The sequence below is a fragment of the Eremomyces bilateralis genome (assembly GCF_010015585.1).
Source record: "Eremomyces bilateralis CBS 781.70 unplaced genomic scaffold P152scaffold_23, whole genome shotgun sequence".
Taxonomy (NCBI): Eukaryota; Fungi; Ascomycota; class Dothideomycetes; order Eremomycetales; family Eremomycetaceae; genus Eremomyces; species Eremomyces bilateralis.
In genome coordinates, this window is record NW_022985089.1 from 345,602 (window position 1) to 365,695 (window position 20,094).

Consider the following 20,094-nt stretch of genomic DNA (forward strand, 5'->3'; position numbering starts at 1 on the left):
CCGCTCAGCAGCTTCCGGTGAGGATGTAAGGTAGCATCTGACTGCTGAGCTGGCAGGACGATAAGTAGCCATGCACATGCATGCTTTCGCTGTCAATTCAACTTTGTCCCGACTGGTAGACGCACATTTTCTCTCGTTGACGCTTCGCTCCGCCGTTTCTTAGTCGCATTATTCTCGCATAAATGCCTCTGGGTCGCACCATCTGAATACAGTCTTGTGGCGGTTTCATATGCTGGCTCCGGCCATTACTGCACGCAAAATGCGATGATGGAGCAAATGCGACTTTAACATTGCCTTACCAAGCGTATCATACTCGCAACTACCCGCCGAGCTGATAGCAGCAGAGATACGACCTACTAGAAGATATCTGCTCCTATACGGTAGGTTTCTGACATCGAAGCTGAATAGGAAATCGATGCATGACACGCATGTTCCGTCGTCATACACATATACTACAAACTTCAGAATATTTTTATGCACTCGAGCAGGTCAGTGAGGTCGATCAGGCCTTCTCCAAGAATACCCCTATACGACCCGGCTTCTGCATCAGGTCTGAACGGGAGATTTCTCCGCTTCAGGCGTCCTTTAGCAATCCCCTGATGAATGGAGCCACTTGTTTCCGACTCCAGCTGGTATTCCCTTGCATCCAAACCTTCATTCCCATGTGTCGTACGGCGGCAGTCATCCTCTCATCAGCCTGCCACGCCTCCAGTTGGAGCTCTTCCGACTTCTCCTGGAACCCGCCCAGTAGGCTCTGCATCCTCTCTGATATGGCCATGAGCATTAGCTCTCGTCTGAACTGCTTGTGGGTATCTTTGAACGTTGTCATTACCACGAACAGATCCAATCCCCTCGTCTTGGCGAAGGCTTCTGAAATGTGTGCAAGCGCTTCCATACCCCTTTCGTCGCGTGTCTGTGGACTTGCTCGGTCGATGATCTCGGCCAGCGGCTTCACCACAGATGCGATGCCAACTTTCCCGTCCTTCTCTTCCCATTCCTTGTAATCTTTCCGGAGCATCTCTTCCGCGGAGAGCCCCTTCAACTCCTTCTTGATCCCGTTCACGAGCTTGTGCCACCTGTCCCGGCCATAACGCTCCGAATCCGCCTCGCCCAGCCGCACTCCACGTGTCTCCACTGCCTGGATGACACTCTCTAGATATCCAACCGCCCACTCGTCCACCTCCTTCACCTTCTCTTTTGCTTTCAGGTTTGTTGTGTCCACCAAGATGCTGGCCATAGCCATCTTCGCCAACCCAGCAACGGTCCACGCGTCTTCACCACTCGTCAACCGTGCTTGATCTTCCTCCCATAACCCGCTCTTGACTGCCCAGTCCAACACCAAGCTCCCACAATTCCCCGCCATCTCCACGATCCTTGGTTCCGCGTCGTTTGAAACCACACCCTCGTCCACATGGTGGTCGATACACCCGATCACTTTCCCATTGAGTGCTTTGACCGCGCCTGTCGGGGCATTGTGATCCACTAAGATGAGATCGGGAGGTTCCTGTGCTTCCGCGCGTCCATATGATACAGGGGCTTCCAGATCATCCAGCGTGATCAAATCATCTACTTCCGCACCCGCGGACTGGAGGACCGGGATAAATTCGGGGCGAAGACGAAGGTCAGCGCGCGGGAGGGGGATGAGCGGGATAGTTAGAGGATGGGAACCAGGGATCGCGCCTGAGATTTGTGACCGATCCGTCTTTCCGATCGGATAGGAGCGGAGATAGGAGAGCAGAAGCGAGCTGGTCAAGGTGTCGAGGTCTGCACGCCGGAATCAGCCAGGTTCCAGGAGGCTGGCGACGCTGATGGCAATCAGCATCATAATGTAACGGACCTACTGATTCGTTTCCCACTACGAACGTCTTCTTTCCCGGTTGGCGGAGAGCGGATTTCGCCAGCCCAAGGAATCGGTGGAGGGAGGGGATGCGCATTGGATCGTCCCCTGGGGCAGGATCGTTTACTTGACTCTGAGATGTCGACATTCGCATTCGGTTGGCAAAGGCCCCTGCAGAATGAATGCCCTTTGTTCACCTCGTTGAGAATTGTAATCTACTAGACTCCTATTGTAATCCCAGGCTGGATTGTTGCATGAAGTATATGCCGTGATGCATTCGTGTTACATCTGGTGTATGCTGTGAGTGCTGTGGCGATGTTGAGTTCATCAAATGTTGGCGTGGGAGAGGAAATATGACCCACCTTTCTCGCAACCCCCCCCTGCCGACTGCCAGCTTCTCCTGAATCCACCAGACTGCAACTAAGCAACTGGTTTCACTGGATATATTTCTTTACACGTTACAAGATTAAGACTTAATATAGTTCACAAGAATGTTTATGAACACTCATTACGGCGTACCGCCCAGACTGAGAAATCGGATCGCCAGATCTCGCCTCCATCTTCTGCACGACTGCACCATTACCGTGAACAGGAGACACTGACATAGGCCAGGACGAGCTCAGCAAACAGTTTTGGAGACGGTCCCATTCTCTTAGTATTACTATATTCGGCGGTTTGATTTTGGGTTTTGATCAAGCGCGATCGCATGGGAATCCGATGGATGTGCACCGCTGGTCTTATTATTAGAATATTGGAGATAGGCTCATTGAAGAGACATGGGCATTCCTTTTGGGACCATAGACGGAGTAAGCCGTTGCAAATTGGTTGGGATGCACCCTCGGTCGAATTTCACGGGATTCACGAGCGGGTGGTTCCATATGGTTGATCAGGAAAGGTTCCTTAGGTATTGACGTATGCTAATACTCCCAGGTGGTATAATAAGAAACTAGTTCCACAACCGTCGAAATGCAACGCTATGGCTGTTTTCAATGAGTGTGGGGGCCGATGTGACAGCACTTTGGTACTGTAATGCTAGATACGGAAGAAATGGGTGAAGCTACTTATTGGCTCGCGTATCCCCATCGTGGTGCATTGATGATGATCCCCATCAAGCATCCTGAGATGATTGCAGTGACGGGAAGCGTGATGAACCAACCACCGTAGATCCAAGCAACCTGGCTTTCCGTTAGTTCCGGCTCTCGAAGATAACGGAATGGTGCAGTTGGACTTACCATGCGCCAGTTGATGGTTCGCCAGTCACCGTTGCAGAGGCCGACACCGACCGTGGCACCCGTGATGCACTGAGTCGTGGAAACGGGGAGCTTGAGACGAGTGGCCATGATGATGGTGACGGCGGAGCCCAACTCCATGGAGAAACCACGAGATGGGGACATGAGCGTCAGCCTGTTACCCAAGTTGCGCATGATGTTGTATCCGTAGGTCCAGAGACCGATGACGATGCCAGCACCACCGAAAGCCAGAATCCAGGTGGGAACCGGGACGGAGCTCTTCTGCTGACCCGTGCTCCAGATGAGGTAGATGGTGGCATAGGGGCCGATGGCGTTCGAGACGTCGTTGGCACCATGGGTGAAAGAGGCGGCAGTGGCAGTGAGGATCTGGAGGAAAGAGTAGAGATACTCGGCGCGGTTGTCGTAGTGCTCAGAGCGTGCGTGGGCCTCTTCAATGTCGCCAGAGAGAATGTCACGCTTCTTCTGCATGCTCACAACGTCTTTCTCGACACCACGGAAGAACCACCGTTTGGCATACCAGAAAGCGACTTTGGGATTGGAGATGGGGCCTTCAGGACGGGTGGAGACGCTCTCTTCGAGATCTGTGAATGAGTGTTGTTGAGCGTGAGGGACATCTGACGCGCTGTCAGTCGTGGTGATAGCGGTACCCTTCTCGACGTCGCCAGCAGCGGCAGCGTCTTCAGTACGTTTCGCGTCCAACTCCTCTCTGGTTAGGTGGCCTCGATAGTAGTTCTGGATGCCGGAGTCCACCATGCCTTCCGGAGCAGCGGGGATCTCACCGCGGCGGAGAAGGAGAGGGCCCAAAGGGATATGCCAGGGGCGAAGCTGCCAGTCACCCTTGATGACCTTGCGGTAAAGGTATGGGAGGAGGAAGACGATGACAAGGAGAGCGATACCAGCGCCGACGCCGACGATGACACCGGCCACACCACCATCGCTAAGTTCGATCTTGCTGGAAGCACCCTTCCAGACGATCAACATGGCAATGAGCGAGCCAGTGATGAAAAAATAGATGGGGATCGAGAAAAAGGCGTTCCGGACAGGATTGCTCCGTCGCATGACTCCATACTTAGTGAGCAAGAAGATGATGGCACCGAAAACTCCAGCAAGACCCGGGGCAATGCCCCAAGCGGCGAACACCTGAGCGACGCCTTTCCAGCCCCAGGAAACCCTTGAAGCACCGACTGACGCGACGCCCATACCGATAACTCCACCCATGATCGAGTGAGTGGTGGAGACGGGAAGACCCAACTTCGTAGCCAAGGTGAGATAGGTTGACGATGCAATAACCTAGGTACTGTCAGTGCTTGTCCGCATGGCCCGTTTTCTCGAAGGAAATGACTTACAGTGCAAACCATACCGAGCATCAGCAGGGCTGGGTTCGCATCGAACAGCTTCGGGTCGATGATCTTGGTTCGGATGGTTTCGGCGACACGAGCGCCGACGGCCACAGAGCCCACGAATTCCATGACGCTCGCGATGCACATCGCTTGCTTCATGGTCAAGGAGCGCGAAGACACGGAGGTGGCGAAGGAGTTAGCAACATCATTGGCGCCAATGTTCCACGCGTCGAGGAACGCGAATATGGTGCCGATGGCGAAGAGGTAGTCAAATTGGTGGAGGATCGGCATGGCAGGCGATTGATGTTCTTAGGATCGATGAACGAATAGACAGAAGTGTAGCTTGGCTGTGCCGCATTGGCGTGCAATGGGTACTAAGGATGGGCGTGGAGAGGAGAAGAAGTAGGGTACGAGGGGTGGGAGGGGGTTGCAGTATATAAGATCGGTAATGGGAGACATATCCTCGATTCCTTGCATAGGGATGTGTAGGTTGAATTGCTGCTCCGTGACCGGGGGCTAGTTGCTAGGCACCCATTAAGGAACTGTCCAATGGTGGAGGACGATAGTAGGGGTGTGGGCAGTTGCACTCTGGATGGCCGATGCCGCATGTGCCAAACGAACGGGTCAAATCCATGCTACGGTCAACCAGACCACCTGTAAACCGAACATACATGCAGATTTCAGTAAATTCAGGCCATTTTAGAGCCATTCGAACGGAATTGGATCCGATCTAGACTAACAGCAAGGATCGGGGTTGTGCCATGTGCGGTGATGTGGGACCAAGACACCAAAGTTCTCGAGTTCATCCCACGTCGGAGCGGTCGAGGACTAACACTTTACTGGGATATGAACAAATCAAATTTCTTTACCGTATAAGCAAGTGGGGAGACGTTATTATATAAGAATACACAACGTGGGCGGGCAATATTATTCTTAGTGTTAGAAGGTAGGAATCAGTGAAGTCAGTGAAATCTTGTAACGTGGTACAGAATTCAACATGGGAAGGACGAATGTGGTTAGCGGCGGGAATTCCCATGTTAGCGTCTAACTTGGCACATGGGCTCCACCAAAAGATTCTGACCAATCAACGCGCCCACGTGCTCCATCCGTTCGACGTCCTTCATGTTCCGCTGCCAACTTCAGCACAAAATAATCTTACGTGCGACCGCTGGACTCTTCAACATCTGACAATCACCCAAGTCCATGTTAGCTCTTCCCGCCGCAGTGTTTTGGGCCTTCCTTCCCTTGAACACAGATCTTGATCTCGGTATCATTCCCTGCTGCCGTCACGTGGGCTTCCTGTTATCGCCCACCTCATTGCTGCTTGATGGAAGCGATGGAACAACTGCCTGGTGTCTGCGGCTGATACTAGTATAATATCAGAAGCCCTGATCCCAACAGTGGCAAAGTCCTCCCGGGACTTTATAATCTACGGACAGAACTGGGGAGCGATACCATCAAGGCCCAGCGCCCATCGTTCATCCGTCTCTGATCTAACTAATCTAAAGGAGCAGGATGTAGCGGACTGGTTCCCTCTGCCTCAATTTACTGAGAGGTGGTCGACATCTTTTGAATTGGATACATGCAAGGACTTGAAAGAGCAAGACCCCAGATCCCCAAGACGGGAATCTTCAGACCTCAACCCCGTGATGGCCTTTCCTATTGTCTGCTTCAAGAATATCGATCATGTCTACCTCCTGCACACTCAACCCTCATCTCGAGATCTCATTTGGTAATCCATGGCGGTGCCACAGTGGGATCTCCGAACCCAGCTCCATATTCCTGGGGCCCGGGCTCACGGCTGCTAGTGGATGGTGTTCTCCTTGGGACTTCCTGTTGGCCTGTACCACTTGGAACCTGGTTACACGTAATGAGGAATGGCCTGGGGGTGGGGGGTACAGCATTTTGACAGTGTTCAGTTCCCGGTTTGCACCCCACCCCGCAAGCCTCTTGTCGTCAGGTCTTGTACTACTACGTATGGACAACGGTATAGCCCCTCAACCAGTGACAACACACCACTGCTTCGAATACGGCTATAGGACGTTCAGCCGGCCGGATCCTATTACTAGTACAGGGCAATTCTACCTAGCAACGCCATGAATTCAAAAAAAAACAACCCTTCAAATGCCCCACCCTCTACAAGATTAGACCCTTAAACAACAGGGGTGCCTGCCTGCTCCAAATCTCCAACGAACAAATCGCCCTCTTGAATTTGAGCACGCTGTCTATTTCCCCATTACTTCCGTATTTCTCGATCTATTTCGCGATCACTTTCTTGCCGTTCTCGCCTGCGGGCAGGTTCTTACCCTCACTCAGTGGCGGTCTCTTCCATCTAGGTTGATGTTGGACGAATCCATTCAACAATGTGTCACGGCAAGTTCCTTATCTTTCTAGACTTGCCTCCCTGAAGGCCAAACACGTCACTCACACCTCCAGCTTGATTGGACCGTCGCAGTGGTCTTGCTATTCTTGCAAATTTGTCTTTGGCATCGCCTCTATATTCCATCGATAGTCTTTAACCGGCGGCCTCTAAGCACGCACTGATTCGAGCGAATTTCACGAGGCCTGAGATGGATGCGTCTGGTTCTGTGCTCGCCTCTCATTCAGGAGCGAGGAAACGAAATCATGTGATGAAAGACGCGGATTTTTCCAACCAACTAACAATATAATGAATATAACCTTGAAAAATTGCACCGGTTCATCCTACGTTCATGATCAGCTCTTCTTCCCAGACGGTTGTGCGAACCATGTCGAAATTGCCACCCGTTGGGAAGCCGTGCATTCATTGTGGTATTGTAGCCAGACGCAGTGTTCCAGGCCTTCTTCCACACCTTATGGTCCACTGGTGGCGGACCAGTTCCTTGATTAGCTTCACTTGGCCTTCATCGATGGACATTAGACAGTTGCTAAAGAACTACAGCACCTTCGGCTAGGAAATCTGCAACCAGACACTACATGCGCCTGGAGCCCCACGGAGCAGCTAGTGCTGCCATCCCGTGGGATGCTCACTAAGAACCATGCTCGACACTGTGCAGAGCTGCCGATGCATCGGACCACGCCACGGTGGACCAGACTGATGCCTGTCCGTGTATCCTGATCTGTCCGTGAGCTAGTAAGTACCCGGTTCTAACAACTCAAGAGAGGCACCGAATGTCATTCGGGGTGCATGCTGCAGTTCCCCCCAGAGATGGGAAGCATACCTACTGCATCCTATCCATCTGGTTGAACAGTAGCATCATGTGCAAACACTGAGCTACTTTTGTACTTATATCTTCAATCATCCGCGTAGTTAGGACGCAGAATTCCTAGGCCTGCTTGACTACTCTCATCTTACCTCGGGGGATGAAGATATCATGCCGTAGTGGGACTCACATTCAGTCCATTCCAGATTCCCATCTCATATTTTAGAATATACATGGGCGACACGACGCAGGTCATGGATAGCAAGTTGCCTAGTTCATTGTTTATGGGGCAGACAGTCAGCCCATTCCATCTCAAGGACACTGTTTGGCTCCATATTCCGATCCTCTTGCTTTAAATCCTTTCTCTTTGCAGTCGAACAGGTTCCAGCTAATCCAAGATAGACCGGAGATATTCCCGGATCCCTTGGGAGCTTTTCTGGTTTTTAAATGGCATGCTATGGTCAACAACGGGCTCTACATGACAGGCCCTCGGTGCCACGATCAACGTAACCTTTCCAATATTCTCCCTTTCCCCTTCCCACGCCGCCTTCGCAGCATTCTCAAACCCAGTCGTGATTTTCTGCGCGATCTCCCGGATACTATCGATCATGATCTCCCCTCCTCCGCCCCAGATCATCATATGTGTCACGAGCGATGCCGCGCCTTCCCACCATTGCTCGTCGCAGACAATGGGCTCGCTCCACTCGTCCCCCAGATGGCCCGGACGCGGTTTTCGTCCTTTGCCAATACCGGAATATAGAAAGTTCTTGGCGGCCCAGACCACTGTGGCGGGATAGAAAATGTCGGATCCGATGTTTTCTATCATAGAATCTTCGGTGCCGCGGAAGGAAATCCACGGCGAAAAGGCGACGGCGGCGTGCAACGGACCGGGAAGGTTCAGGGGAGGAATGTCGGGGTGTGGATGTGCGATGTGCGAGAGGACTGATAGAACCAGGTTACCACCTGCCGAATCACCGGCGATGATGAGCTAGGCCTTGTAAGCGCATTCCAAATCTTAGAACTCATATACCAGGCAGTGCGAACCTGAGATGTATCTTTCTTCTCGACCTCGATCATATGCCGCAGGAAATTTACGCCCTGTCGCAGCTGCGTCGGATATGGCTTTTCAGGTGCAAGAGAGTACGCCAGCACGACAACCGACATGTTCTTCCCACTCTTCCTCATCTCTTTCATGAGGCTGAACAGAAACCGCACATGGCCAGGCATGATGGCGTCGATGAACCCGCCGCCGTGGTAATATATCATGGTATACTTTGCATTCCGTGGACCAAGCCAATGCGCTAGGATCCCCTCGGGCAACTTGACGTTGTCGAGCTTCTTTCTCCTGCGCTTGACCATTCGATCGAGCACCTTGTCCGACCCGGGTGTCATACCCCGGGCTTGTTGAAGCGTGCGGCTCATGACAGCATCGCGAACTGCTGCGTAGGCCAAGTCGTTGATATACCTCGGGGCCTTTTTGTCTTTGCTCTTAAACGGGTATGTGATCATGTGGATGCTGCCGGGTATCGCTATTCATCCGAGTCGTGATGTATCAGAACCAATTGCGATTTCATTTGTATGGGATATCATCCGGGTTCTTCTCACTTACCGGCGTGCAAAATCACAGGAAACAGCGTAATCACGCTCTTGGGTTCGATCTCCATATTCAAGCAAATCGTAGAAGACAATAATAGTTAACGAACGTGGAGCATATCTGCTGACTTACCGCGTCGCTGCACGAACCAGCGTCGTCCTACATTTACGAGTGAAATGTTCTGGAGCACATGTCGAGAAGCGACCGTCCTGCGGAACTGGGAAGCTCCATCACCCGAGGCGACTCCATAGCTTATATCAAGTGAGTTTTAGCGGCGGATAGCCCTGTCGTTCCACTCGGCTTGGGTTGGGGAAGTTGGCGATCTAGACTCGGGCAGCGGAAAAGCCTTCGAGGTTTCATATTCGTGCCAATTGTTTGATCCGCACATTCCGAGAGCTTGTATATATGTGAAGACTGGAGCATCAGCAACCGCGTAGGATGCATGGCCTAAGATCATGTCCCAGACAGGACTAGGGTGGTGTTTGTCCACGATATTCACATGTTTGATGGATCCGATGTTATTATTGTCGTGGAGTTGACGGTCATGTGTAGGGATGTGTCGATAACAAGTAGATGGCGTGCATTGTGGGCATATTGTGGCGCATTGAAACAATCACGTGAACTGAATACATACATAGTACTCAGGCTGGCGTGGCTGGCTAATCGAGGCGAGGCGTCGCGAGGCCCTCGCCTCGCCTCGCCTCGTTCCTCGATCAAGGCGTCGCTATTTCCCTGTATCACGTGTTGCTAGTCCCGTTTAGTCGTATGCTACCAATCTTTCATCGTCGTAGTCCGTATTTTCTGGATCTGACCCAGATTCTATCCCTTCGGCCGCTGAAACATTGCCCCCTAGCCTAGGGTGGCACATACCAACATACAGGGGGCAGCCGCCCAATCAGATGTCGCTGTAGTAGATATTGCTCGCTCTCCATGATACTAGATACTATTCTTTAAAGCGCGATATCTTGCTATGATAGTTATTCCAGCAGCCACTATCTGTACAGAGAGGGACATTGCAGACACTACAGCCAAATAACGTCTTTCCAGGAGACTTGCGAAGCACTCCGTTAACTTCAACGACGTCTTTCCGAAGTACTCCATTAATATCAAGAACGTCTCCAAATTTGCGCTTTCTTGTACTAGAAAAGATCATCCGACAGCCTACGCAGCGAGCTTGCTCAGTTAATGGTATTAACCTGTGCTCTGCAAGGGGTATCTGTAGTAGATTGGCCTGCGGAGCCTCATAAGTCTGGGCTAGTCGCTGTTCAAATTGAGCAAGCTTATGCTCTCTGAAGACATCCTCTGAATATCGGAATAACTGTGTCCATAGCTCTGCTCGGAAATTCTTATGATCCATATACTGTTGTCCGTGCAGCTGTCGTCCTATTAGATAGGCGTTTAAGATTGATGTATCGATGATCCAGAACCAAAGAGGATACCAATTGCGAAGGGAGATTCGTTGCGTAGAATAATAGCTGCGGAGCTGATCAGCTATATCGACGCCTCCCATAAAGTGGTTATAGTCGTCGATAAAGATAGGAATTGGAAGGTTCTTTCGTACGTTATTTGCGAAGACCTTCCGTACAATAGGTCCGTTTGTAGACGTAAGTGCAGGGCGGCGTCTTAAGCGGACGATTGTCTGTTCCTCCCCAGCATCATGGACTGTAGAGCAAGCGAGGACAGTATTATTGGCCTGCCACGCAAAGCAGATCACACCTGGATCTAAGGGATCCTCCTTCTGCTCCTCCTGCTCCTCCTGCTGCTCCTGCTTTGCGCGCTTTGTCTGCGAGGCTCCTTGGGAGGCAGCTTGGGAGGCAGTTTGTGATATTCTTGAAGTCTCTGACGGTTCCTTCTTGATCTTCCTTCGTGCGACAATGGAAGCTGTAGTATTCCACGCTAAACGCTTAGAACAGTACACCTTAAGATTAATCAGAAAGGCAGGGAACTCCGGGTGCCGTCGAGTAGTTCCGCAAGCTCCAACTCCTGTTTCTCGAAGTTTCCGAAGTAATGGAACACGTGTAAAGAAGTTGTCCATGTAAATAACATGCGGCGTATCTTTTGGAAGTTGTTGAGCAAGCTGGAATACCATCGATTCAGCCAACGAGAGATCTTTCTGCTTTACTACCTCTCCGTAGCTTTTGGACTTTGAAGACCATACGAAGGCGTATGTATAGCCAGCTTCACAAAGGGAGAAGATCTTATAGCCTTCCTTAATAGGCTTATTTGGAGCCTTAACTGTATGCTTGCTTCGTCCAAAGAATCGAATCATCATCTCATCAATTGAGACGTTGACCCCAGGCTTCCAATAACGCGCACAGTTCTCCCGGAACTCCGAAGCAATTGGATCAAGCTTATACCACCAATTCCGTCTCTTCTCTTGTGCATCGTCGTCCGAGTCATCATTTCCTTCCTGAACAGCCTCTTGAGGCGTTTCTGGAGGGCTGATATGGAGGAATCTCTTCAGGTCTTCGAACCTATTGAGACTAAGATTTTCCGCGCATATATGTCGGCCAAATTTAGATTTCCAGTAGTCTTCGTGCGCAGGGAGGCGCACTACGCCCATGTACCATAGATGAAGACCCCGATAAAGACCTTAATTTCAGATGCTGTCGTAGGGCACCAGCTTCGCTTCCCTGCAATGCCTGCTTCCTTAGCTCTTGCATATTTATTGGTATTCTCCGCGATCGTTTGGAAGTGTTGATCAGTAAGGAATAGCTTAAAGAGATTGTACGGGTCTGTTTTATTCCCGTCCGGGATCTGGATTGCTGGTAATCGAGAAATATTGCGATATGGGAGCGGATCGTAGCTTGGAGGCTCCGGAATTGCTTTAATCAGTGTTGTAGGCTCTAATTTGGCACATTTAGAAGGCCTACCCGACATTATTAATTGAAGAATGATATAACTCTACTTTGTACTCACGATTTGGATACTGCGCGACGAGATACCGACGAGCTCTGATTGGGTGATCATTTACGGTACAGGCTGGTCCGTGCCATCATAGGCTAGGGGGCATTATTTCAGCGGCCGAAGGGATAGGATTCACCGACCTTAGCGATCGTGGTATTGGTCCCTATATAGTATACAGGACTACGGATGGTATATTTAACCATGGTTCGCGCAGGCCTCGCGAGGCGAGGCGCTTAGTCATCCCTCGCGACGCCTCGCGACGCCTCGATTAGCCAGCCTCTCATAGTGGCGTGGTAGCGTGGATTAACCATCCATGTGCCTGGTTTCCGTTTATCCTCCATCCGTATTATTGTCCTGCGACACAGGTCGAGATGAAAAGACAATAGGAATTGATCCGCCGGGAAATTGTTTGAATATCTCGATAAATATATCATATGTATCCACAACCAAGTCGTCCATGTGCGGAACGTTGCTTTTTCCCGATCGCTGTGCAACATCCAGGTTCCTTGCAGGGAATTGAATGGCTCTCATCATGTCCACGCAGCAGTGCAGCTCCTCGAAAATCCCCGCGTACATGGAGGTTGACCGTCGCACATTACTCCGTCTGAGGAGGACTTTCCCCATCGTCCGCGTATAGCTCCTTTAACGAGTATTCTTGCATCAAACTGCAGATATCTGAAAGGCCATGGCTGCAGAAGATTTCGCTGACCGGCCGAATCGCCCGGCATCCTCGCCAGGTCCGTTGCCTGATACCTCCCGCTCGCCTCTTCACCACCACCACCAACCGTCGTCCTCGTCAATTCTGCCTCTCTTCCGTAGCAATAATTCCTCCACCACTTCGTTAAATAAGCCGTTGACCGTCGAGGAGTCTTCCGCCGGTCAGAGAACGAGCCGGTCGAACCCATTGAGCCATTTGTCCTTCCGTAACCGCCGTCACCGCGTCGAGAAATCACCAAGCTCCCGTACCTCCCTCTCATCGCTGCCCGTCATTGTTAGGACTTACTCCGGCGAGTCCATCCGTGCTTCCTCGCGTGTTCGCTCCCCGACGCCGTCCAGTGGGGCCGTAATGCCCAGAGATGCGAAGCTGCCATCCATCGACGCGTTTTCGTTCGCCGGGATCCTACGAGCCGTCGAGCCGGACATTCGAGACCACATCGACTCCATCGCGGAGATCTGTGCGCGGAGTCGCTTAAGCCTTGCGGACGAGTATGGTGCGCACCTCCCGCCGCAGGGTGAAATACTGCCAGACCAATCCTACGGCGGAAACCTGCCGGCCGGTCATCGAGGCACCCGGGCAGGCTTTCTCGGTCGAACGTTGACAACGGTGACGGAGGCGTCCAGCAGTAGTGAAAGGCTATCCGGAGGCAGCAAGCCTGGATCGGCAACCTCAAGTTATGCTCGCATGACGGCGTACGGTTCATTGAGGAGCATCATATCTGGGTCAACGCGGAACAAGAAACCCAAACTGTCCAAAACATCAGACACACGACGGAGCGAAGGCTCAAAAGAGAATTTATCTGAGCACAAGGAAGTGAGATCGCCCACTGGTTGGGTCATATCAGAGAGGACTCCTCCCTCCGTTGTCGTGGTTGCAAAACCGTCGATGACCAACTCTGAACACCAGGAAGAGTCTGTCCAAGTATCCAATATGGCGGCACCAACGCAACCCGTTCTCCGAAGACCCGAATCCACTCTATGGTTCCCTCGACTATGGAGATCATCAGCTGCAACCGGACCATCCGCACAAGAGAATGTCCCCCCAAACGCCGAAGAGAGTTTGAAAGACCTCCTCAAGTCCACGAAATGATCGATTACGACAAAAAAGCTTCTGCGTCTCCTTTTTATGTTGATGAATGCCTTGATGATTATGAGATACGACGACGATTTACGATTTACGATTAGATAACAGTGCTCCCGCTGAGCCATAACGAAATATGACCCAGGCGGCGGACGTTTTATTTGTTGTTGTAACCCAAAAGCTTGAAGATTGACTCGGATTTTTGGCAACTCATTGGGAGGCCGTCCATGAAGCGAATTTGCACCTATGCCTTTCTGACCTCTTCCAAAATGTAGGGCATGATTGTCAGGTGCATGTTGGATCCCAGGTCTTTGAGCGTAGAGCCTCATCTGTGTATACAATGACAATATGGAAAACCCCTTCGACAGAACAGAATGAGATTCACCATTGCAGAGTAATAGTAGTTATTGGAAAAATCATCGACAAGGAGAAAGTATCATGAAGCAATAGAAGAACCTACCTCCGGGAGTGATTTCAGTCGATATCGGTATCCACGTGACCTATCCATTCTGGGGAGATTCGTAGTCCACATCTGAAGCTTCATCACGAGCGTAGCGAGTTACTTAAGTGGTATTGGTAGAATCAAAAACTTTTTATTGCCCTCTCATTGGCTAGACAGGGGTTCGCGAAAGGAAACCACGTGATTTATGAGAGGAAACCACGTGATTTCGATGCTTTTTACTGTTTACTTTCTGTCGCTCTCTTTCCTCTCCACCACTCTTCCCACATGGGCCTCGCAGGGAGGCCTAACGGGCGTAGGGATACCAATCAATCAATCTACTTCTTATTCCTGATCTACCACTTACTTATCCTTCTATTATTACGCCTCCGACATGTCATCTTCTGGAGACGCCGGTGGTAGAGTATGCTCGAATTGTAGGTCCTGGAGGGTTGATAAGGAGTTTACTTCGAAGCGTCGCCGACTACTGGTCAAGAAGTGCTGGCGATGTCGTTACGGCCACGATCATGGTGATGCTGTAGGTAGAGTGAATGATTCGAATACGTTCAAGCTGACATCATTAGACCCCCTATCTTCGACCCGCCGCTACGTCTACGCGAGACGCCTCGTCCTCGCAACCAACCGACACTGAGGACGATAGGTCTTGGAGGCGGGAGGCTTCCCTATTCCACCGTGCCGGAATACATAGCCAAGACGATGGGGATAGAGCCGCTGCTCGCAGGGAGTATAATGCTATGTCACGGGCTCATCGCGCTGCTACTCGTCTACACCGTAATGTCCAGCCGCTACCAACGTTCGGGGATTATCTCCAACGACGGAGGCTATCACCTTCACATCAACCGCAATCAGGTCAAGGTGCTCCTGATGATGGCGACAACGGGTTTAGGCGTCTAAGTCCGATCTCCTTGGCCGGGTTATCCCAAATTCAGGGCGATGAGCAACCCCGTACACGTCATCAGGAAGATGAGCAACGCGATCGTACACGTCAACGGACAGATGAGCAAAGCGATCGTACACGTCAACGGAGAGATGAGCAACGCAATCGTACACGTCAACAGCGAGATGATGGTCGTACAGAAGCACTTCAGCGCGGAGATGTTCGCCTCGATCCCCAGTCCCGGGATTTCAACATCCAGGATGCCAATCTTTCCGAGCAGGATTGGGGATACGTTAAGGCCTTCCACCAGGAGATGGCTAGTTTGAACCTTGAGCACTGCGCCCAATGTGACGAAAAATGGTTTGATATGCGTCTCGTGGATGGTATATGTCATCGATGTAGGATCGACGATAGGAAACGAGGCGATTTACCACCGCTGTATTCCGCAGAGAATCATTTAAATCCTGGTCTGGGCCCGTCGCATCACAATCTTCCTGAGTTATCTCAAGTAGAGGAGCTCCTTATCGCCCGTGTCCATTGTGCTGTGGAGGTTCGAAAGGTTAACGGTCTTCAGTACCGTTATACAGGACATATCATCAACTTCATGAGAGACGTGGGGCGCGTATACAATCGACTACCTCTCCTTCCGAAAGACCTTGAGATCGTTGTCCTTCGCCCTGCGAATTGGGATCAGGATCCCCGTATGCAGCGCCAGTTTCGACGCGACTACCGTGTTCGCCGTACTGTCATCGAGCAGTGGCTAACCCATCTCAAGGTTCACCCCCCTAGATATCTGTCGTGAGCAGTTGCTAACCCATCTAAAGGTTTACCACCCCGGATATCGCGATGTCGTCGTCGACCCTAGCCGCGTGCAGCATCTTCCTATTGATGATAGTATTATGGAAGAGGTCGGCGTCCAGACTATTGAGGAAGAAGAGCTAGGAGGCGGCGATGACGATACGGGAGACGAGGTAGATTACGTCGCCGTAGTCCCGGATCTCCTCCAACCCCAGACGGAGATGGAGCAACTTCGGCAGCATGTCGATGATGCTCATGAACGTCGACGTGAGCATCTGACGATGCCTGAGTTTAGATTGACTCCTCTATCTGAGTTTAACCACTCTCAGGCTCTTCTAAGCCTGGCGTTCCCAAGCTGCTTCCCCTGCGGTATTGGGGACTTCGTTCATCCCCGTCTCCGTAAGGTAGAGTATCGTGAATATATTAAGCATCTGATGAGGTTCCACGATGGTCGCTTTGCGAAACATCCGCGCCTACGGTATGTCCTTTTTAACACTCTTTTCCGGAAACAGGTCAGTACCCGTGCATCTTACTTCGTTCGTCAACGTCCTGAGCATAATGATCTATCTCTTGAGGAACTCCGTGCTGCTTTTGCGGATGACTCTCCTGAAGCCCAGGCCCTTCTGAACTCTATTATCCGTTTTTCAGGGAGTCTACGCGGCACGCGGCCCTATTGGATTGGGCGTGGTAAGCAGCTTGAAGCTACCGTGCAATGGTTTGGGTCTCCCGACATCTTTTTAACGCTGTCGGCCGCCGATTACCACTGGGATGATCTACAGCGTCATTTACCTCAATATGAGGAGTGGCGTAATGGATCTCCAGCGGAGCGGATCTCAATCTCACGCCGGAACCTCCGAGACTATCCCCATATCGCCGCCTTCCTCTTTCATCGGCGCCGTGAGGCTCTCTACAAGAATTTAGTAGATCCTAAGTTTAACATCCGCGATCAATGGGGCCGATACGAGTGGCAGGGTCGCGGCTCGTCGCACTCACATTTCCTCCTCTGGCTAGACCGTGCCTGCCCTAACAGCGAGCTTGATCGTATCCCTACGGAGGATCTCCCTGCCGCCCTTGAGAAATTTGCGCAGTTCTGGGGCGGTCACATCACGGCGTTAAACCCCGAACCTTCCCGTCGGGTGCGACCAGAGGATGAGCGGAGTGCTATCGCGCTAAGTCCCCACACCCAGGAGAATATACTGGCCCATTACTCGGCTATCATCAACCGTGTACAGAGGCACCACTGCAGTGATGCGTACTGCCTCCGTACGAATAAACGCACTGACCGGAAGGAGTGTCGTTTCTACGCCCCATGGCGGATCCGGGATGTGCCTGTGGTTACGAAGGATGAAGGCAACCCTAGGTTCTTTAACTTTCGCGGTATCCGGAACGATGATCGGTTAAATCACAGCAACCCTGCCCTTATCACAGCCTGGCTTGCGAATATCGATATCACGCCCTGTACAGGGAGTCGAGCAGTATTAGCGTATCTTGGAAAGTACTGCTCAAAACCAGAGAAGAAGACGGCCACCTTCCACGATATCCTAAAACATCTCCTAACGATCGTTCCCGAACATACGCGCCGGCCATTCCTTTCGCTGACCACGAAGATTATGAATCGTCTAATTGGTGAGCGGGATTGGTCAGCCCAGGAGGTTTCCCATATTCTTCTTGATCTCCCCCTCCAAGTCTCTTCACGCGTGGTGATTTCCGTCGATTGTCGCCCGGAGGTGGAGCAGCCCCAAGGAATTGAAATCCAGGACGATGGGACTATCCAGAGCGGCCTCTCCCCTCTTCAAAAGTATAAGCAAAGACCTGAAGCGTTTAACGACATTTCCTATCTTGAGTTTCTACGTTGCTATGAATTCGCACGGGTTAACTCAATTCGGAAGAGAGGAGAAGGGAAGGAGCGGGCGTTAAATTACTTCCCCCGATATTCATCGGTCGGCGATACCCGCGAAGACTGGTGTCGCGTTAAACTGATGCTACATCACCCCTTCCGCCGTATGGATGATCTCCTCCGGCCCGAGCTTGATGGTCTGCTTTTTGCGTCGTATTCTGAGGTGTATTCCGCGTCTTGCGTGAATGGTCAGCATAACCATCCGGTGGATCATTACGACCCTATTGTTCTTGCGGACGAGGATGAGTTTGAAGAAGGCGCCAATGAGGAGGAGGATCAGCAAGGGAGCTGGGATGAGCTCGCCGGTCAACTGCCTGGTCGCGATAGAACCGTTCTAGAGGACCCAGATGCCCTTGGTCAACGACCTCTTGACCGTGAGTACGATTGGGCGTCCCATGTCGGGAAGTATGAGATTACGAAGGAGTGGTGGGCCACTGCAAAGGCCCAGTATCCCTATATTCATGAAGCTGTTCCCTTCGCACCTGATACCGTTGAAAAGCTGAACGCTAAACAACGTATAACATACGATATCCTGACGACCCACTTCGCACACGTTATTGCGACAGGCACTCCTGGGCCTCAGCTTCTGATTAACGTTGATGGCGAGGCGGGTACAGGGAAGTCTTTTGTTATTCAGCTGATCTCCTCGCATCTCCAGGAGGCAGCTTCACGGCATAGATTACCGAACCCTGTTCTTCGTGCTGCGCCTACGGGCGTCGCAGCTCACAGTCTCTCCGCGTCGACACTACATACTCTTTTCCGTCTTCCTGTCCAGAATATCAATTCTCTCGATCCCCTCCGGCCGGCTGCTCTTCAAGCCGCTCAGGCCACCTTCCGGGGTATACGGTACCTGATTATCGATGAAAAATCTATGATCGGCCTTCGCCAGCTCTCCCATATTGACCGTCGTTGCCGCGAGATCTTTCCTGGCGTAGACAAGTCTTTCGGTGGTCTCTGTATTCTCCTCTGTGGCGACTTCTTCCAGCTTCCTCCGGTCTTGGCAACTGCTCTTTATAACCAGAAGAGTCATCTAAATCTAGATGAACGGCATGGGCGTAGTATCTACTACCAATTCGAGCGAACGATCAAACTTGATGAAGTCGTGCGGCAGCAGGGTAATGACGTTGAGTCGATTCAGTTCCGCCAGGCTCTCGATCACCTGCGGATAGGCTCCGCAACTCGTGACGACTGGACACTGCTTAGTACACGAGTACAGGCCATGCTTCCGTCTGAGGAGGTAGCATCGTTTGGGGACACTCTCCGTATCTTTGGTAAGAAAGCGCCGGTCGCCGTGTATAACTACTGTCGTTTACGCGATCTCCGTTCTCCTGTTATGATATGTCGAGCTATTCACGAAGGAGGGGCGAAGGCAGAAAAAGTTCCGACTAATGAGGCAGGAAACCTCCATTCGGAGATTCCGATGGCGTTGGGAACCCGTATTATGTTGACAGAGAATCTCTGGACCGAACGAGGCCTGGTGAACGGTGCGATGGGAACAGTGCGTGATATTAGCTGGCAGGCTGGTGCTGATATCCATAAGGATCCTCCTTCCGTACTCCTCGTTCAATTCGATCGGTATGATGGACCGACGTTGGACGTAGGCGGCATTGGCTTGGTCCCAATCCTCCTATCACGCCGCGAGTTCTATATCGAGAATACTTCCTGCTCACGTTCACAGTTCCCGTTGACCATCGCCTATGCCATCACAACGCATAAGTCGCAGGGAATGACTCTAGAACGGGCTGTGCTGGACATTTCGGAGCGGGAGTTCGCGCCTGGCCTGACCTATGTGGCAGTCTCCCGTGTGAAAAGCCTTAGAGGGATCATGTTTGAGGCTCCATTCGACTTGCAGGATTTGAACCCTCGCACGGAGAGCGAGACGATGAAGTTCCGGAAGGAGGATGCGCAGAGGAGGGAGAACCAGCATATCACGGCAGAGGTTTGTTTACATTATTTGAATCAATCGCGCGGTGTTGACATAGTGTAGGATATCCGACGGGCAGTCGGATCGTCATCCTCAATTCCGCTTTCTTCGCAGGCGGCACTGTTAGGACGGAGTTCATAGCTGGGTGGCGTGGATGCGGAGGATTTCCGGAAGGCGGAGAGTGAATGCTGTAAGCAAGGTAGTTATGTGGCGCGAGATCAGGATCAAAA

General features: G+C 51.6%; 4 protein-coding genes across 4 annotated transcripts; 1 reads left to right on the forward strand and 3 right to left on the reverse strand.

Annotated features, from left to right (window-relative positions):
* Positions 1-298: 298 nt before the first annotated feature.
* On the reverse strand, positions 299-2,127 carry P152DRAFT_461375 (DHH phosphoesterase). The gene is made up of 2 exons (XM_033680115.1): positions 1,838-2,127; positions 299-1,764 (listed from the first exon to the last, which is right to left on the reverse strand). The coding sequence occupies exons 1-2, from the start codon at positions 1,983-1,985 to the stop codon at positions 575-577; spliced, it is 1,338 nt and encodes a 445-aa protein (XP_033531329.1). The 5' UTR covers positions 1,986-2,127; the 3' UTR covers positions 299-574.
* A 771-nt stretch (positions 2,128-2,898) lies between these two features.
* On the reverse strand, positions 2,899-4,718 carry P152DRAFT_402850 (phosphate transporter; the record flags this gene model as incomplete). Its single annotated transcript, XM_033676673.1, has 3 exons — positions 2,899-3,012; positions 3,070-4,377; positions 4,434-4,718. 3 exons carry the CDS (start codon positions 4,716-4,718, stop codon positions 2,899-2,901), a joined length of 1,707 nt encoding a protein of 568 aa, XP_033531330.1.
* Positions 4,719-7,997: 3,279 nt separating this feature from the next.
* P152DRAFT_402894 (alpha/beta-hydrolase) lies at positions 7,998-9,118 on the reverse strand (the record flags this gene model as incomplete). The annotated part of the gene is made up of 2 exons (XM_033676677.1): positions 7,998-8,597; positions 8,654-9,118. The coding sequence occupies 2 exons, from the start codon at positions 9,116-9,118 to the stop codon at positions 7,998-8,000; spliced, it is 1,065 nt and encodes a 354-aa protein (XP_033531331.1).
* A 3,389-nt stretch (positions 9,119-12,507) lies between these two features.
* Positions 12,508-14,367, forward strand: P152DRAFT_461377 (uncharacterized protein). The gene has a single exon (XM_033680116.1). The coding sequence runs from the start codon at positions 12,796-12,798 to the stop codon at positions 13,915-13,917; it is 1,122 nt and encodes a 373-aa protein (XP_033531332.1). The 5' UTR covers positions 12,508-12,795; the 3' UTR covers positions 13,918-14,367.
* The last annotated feature ends 5,727 nt before the right edge of the window (positions 14,368-20,094 follow it).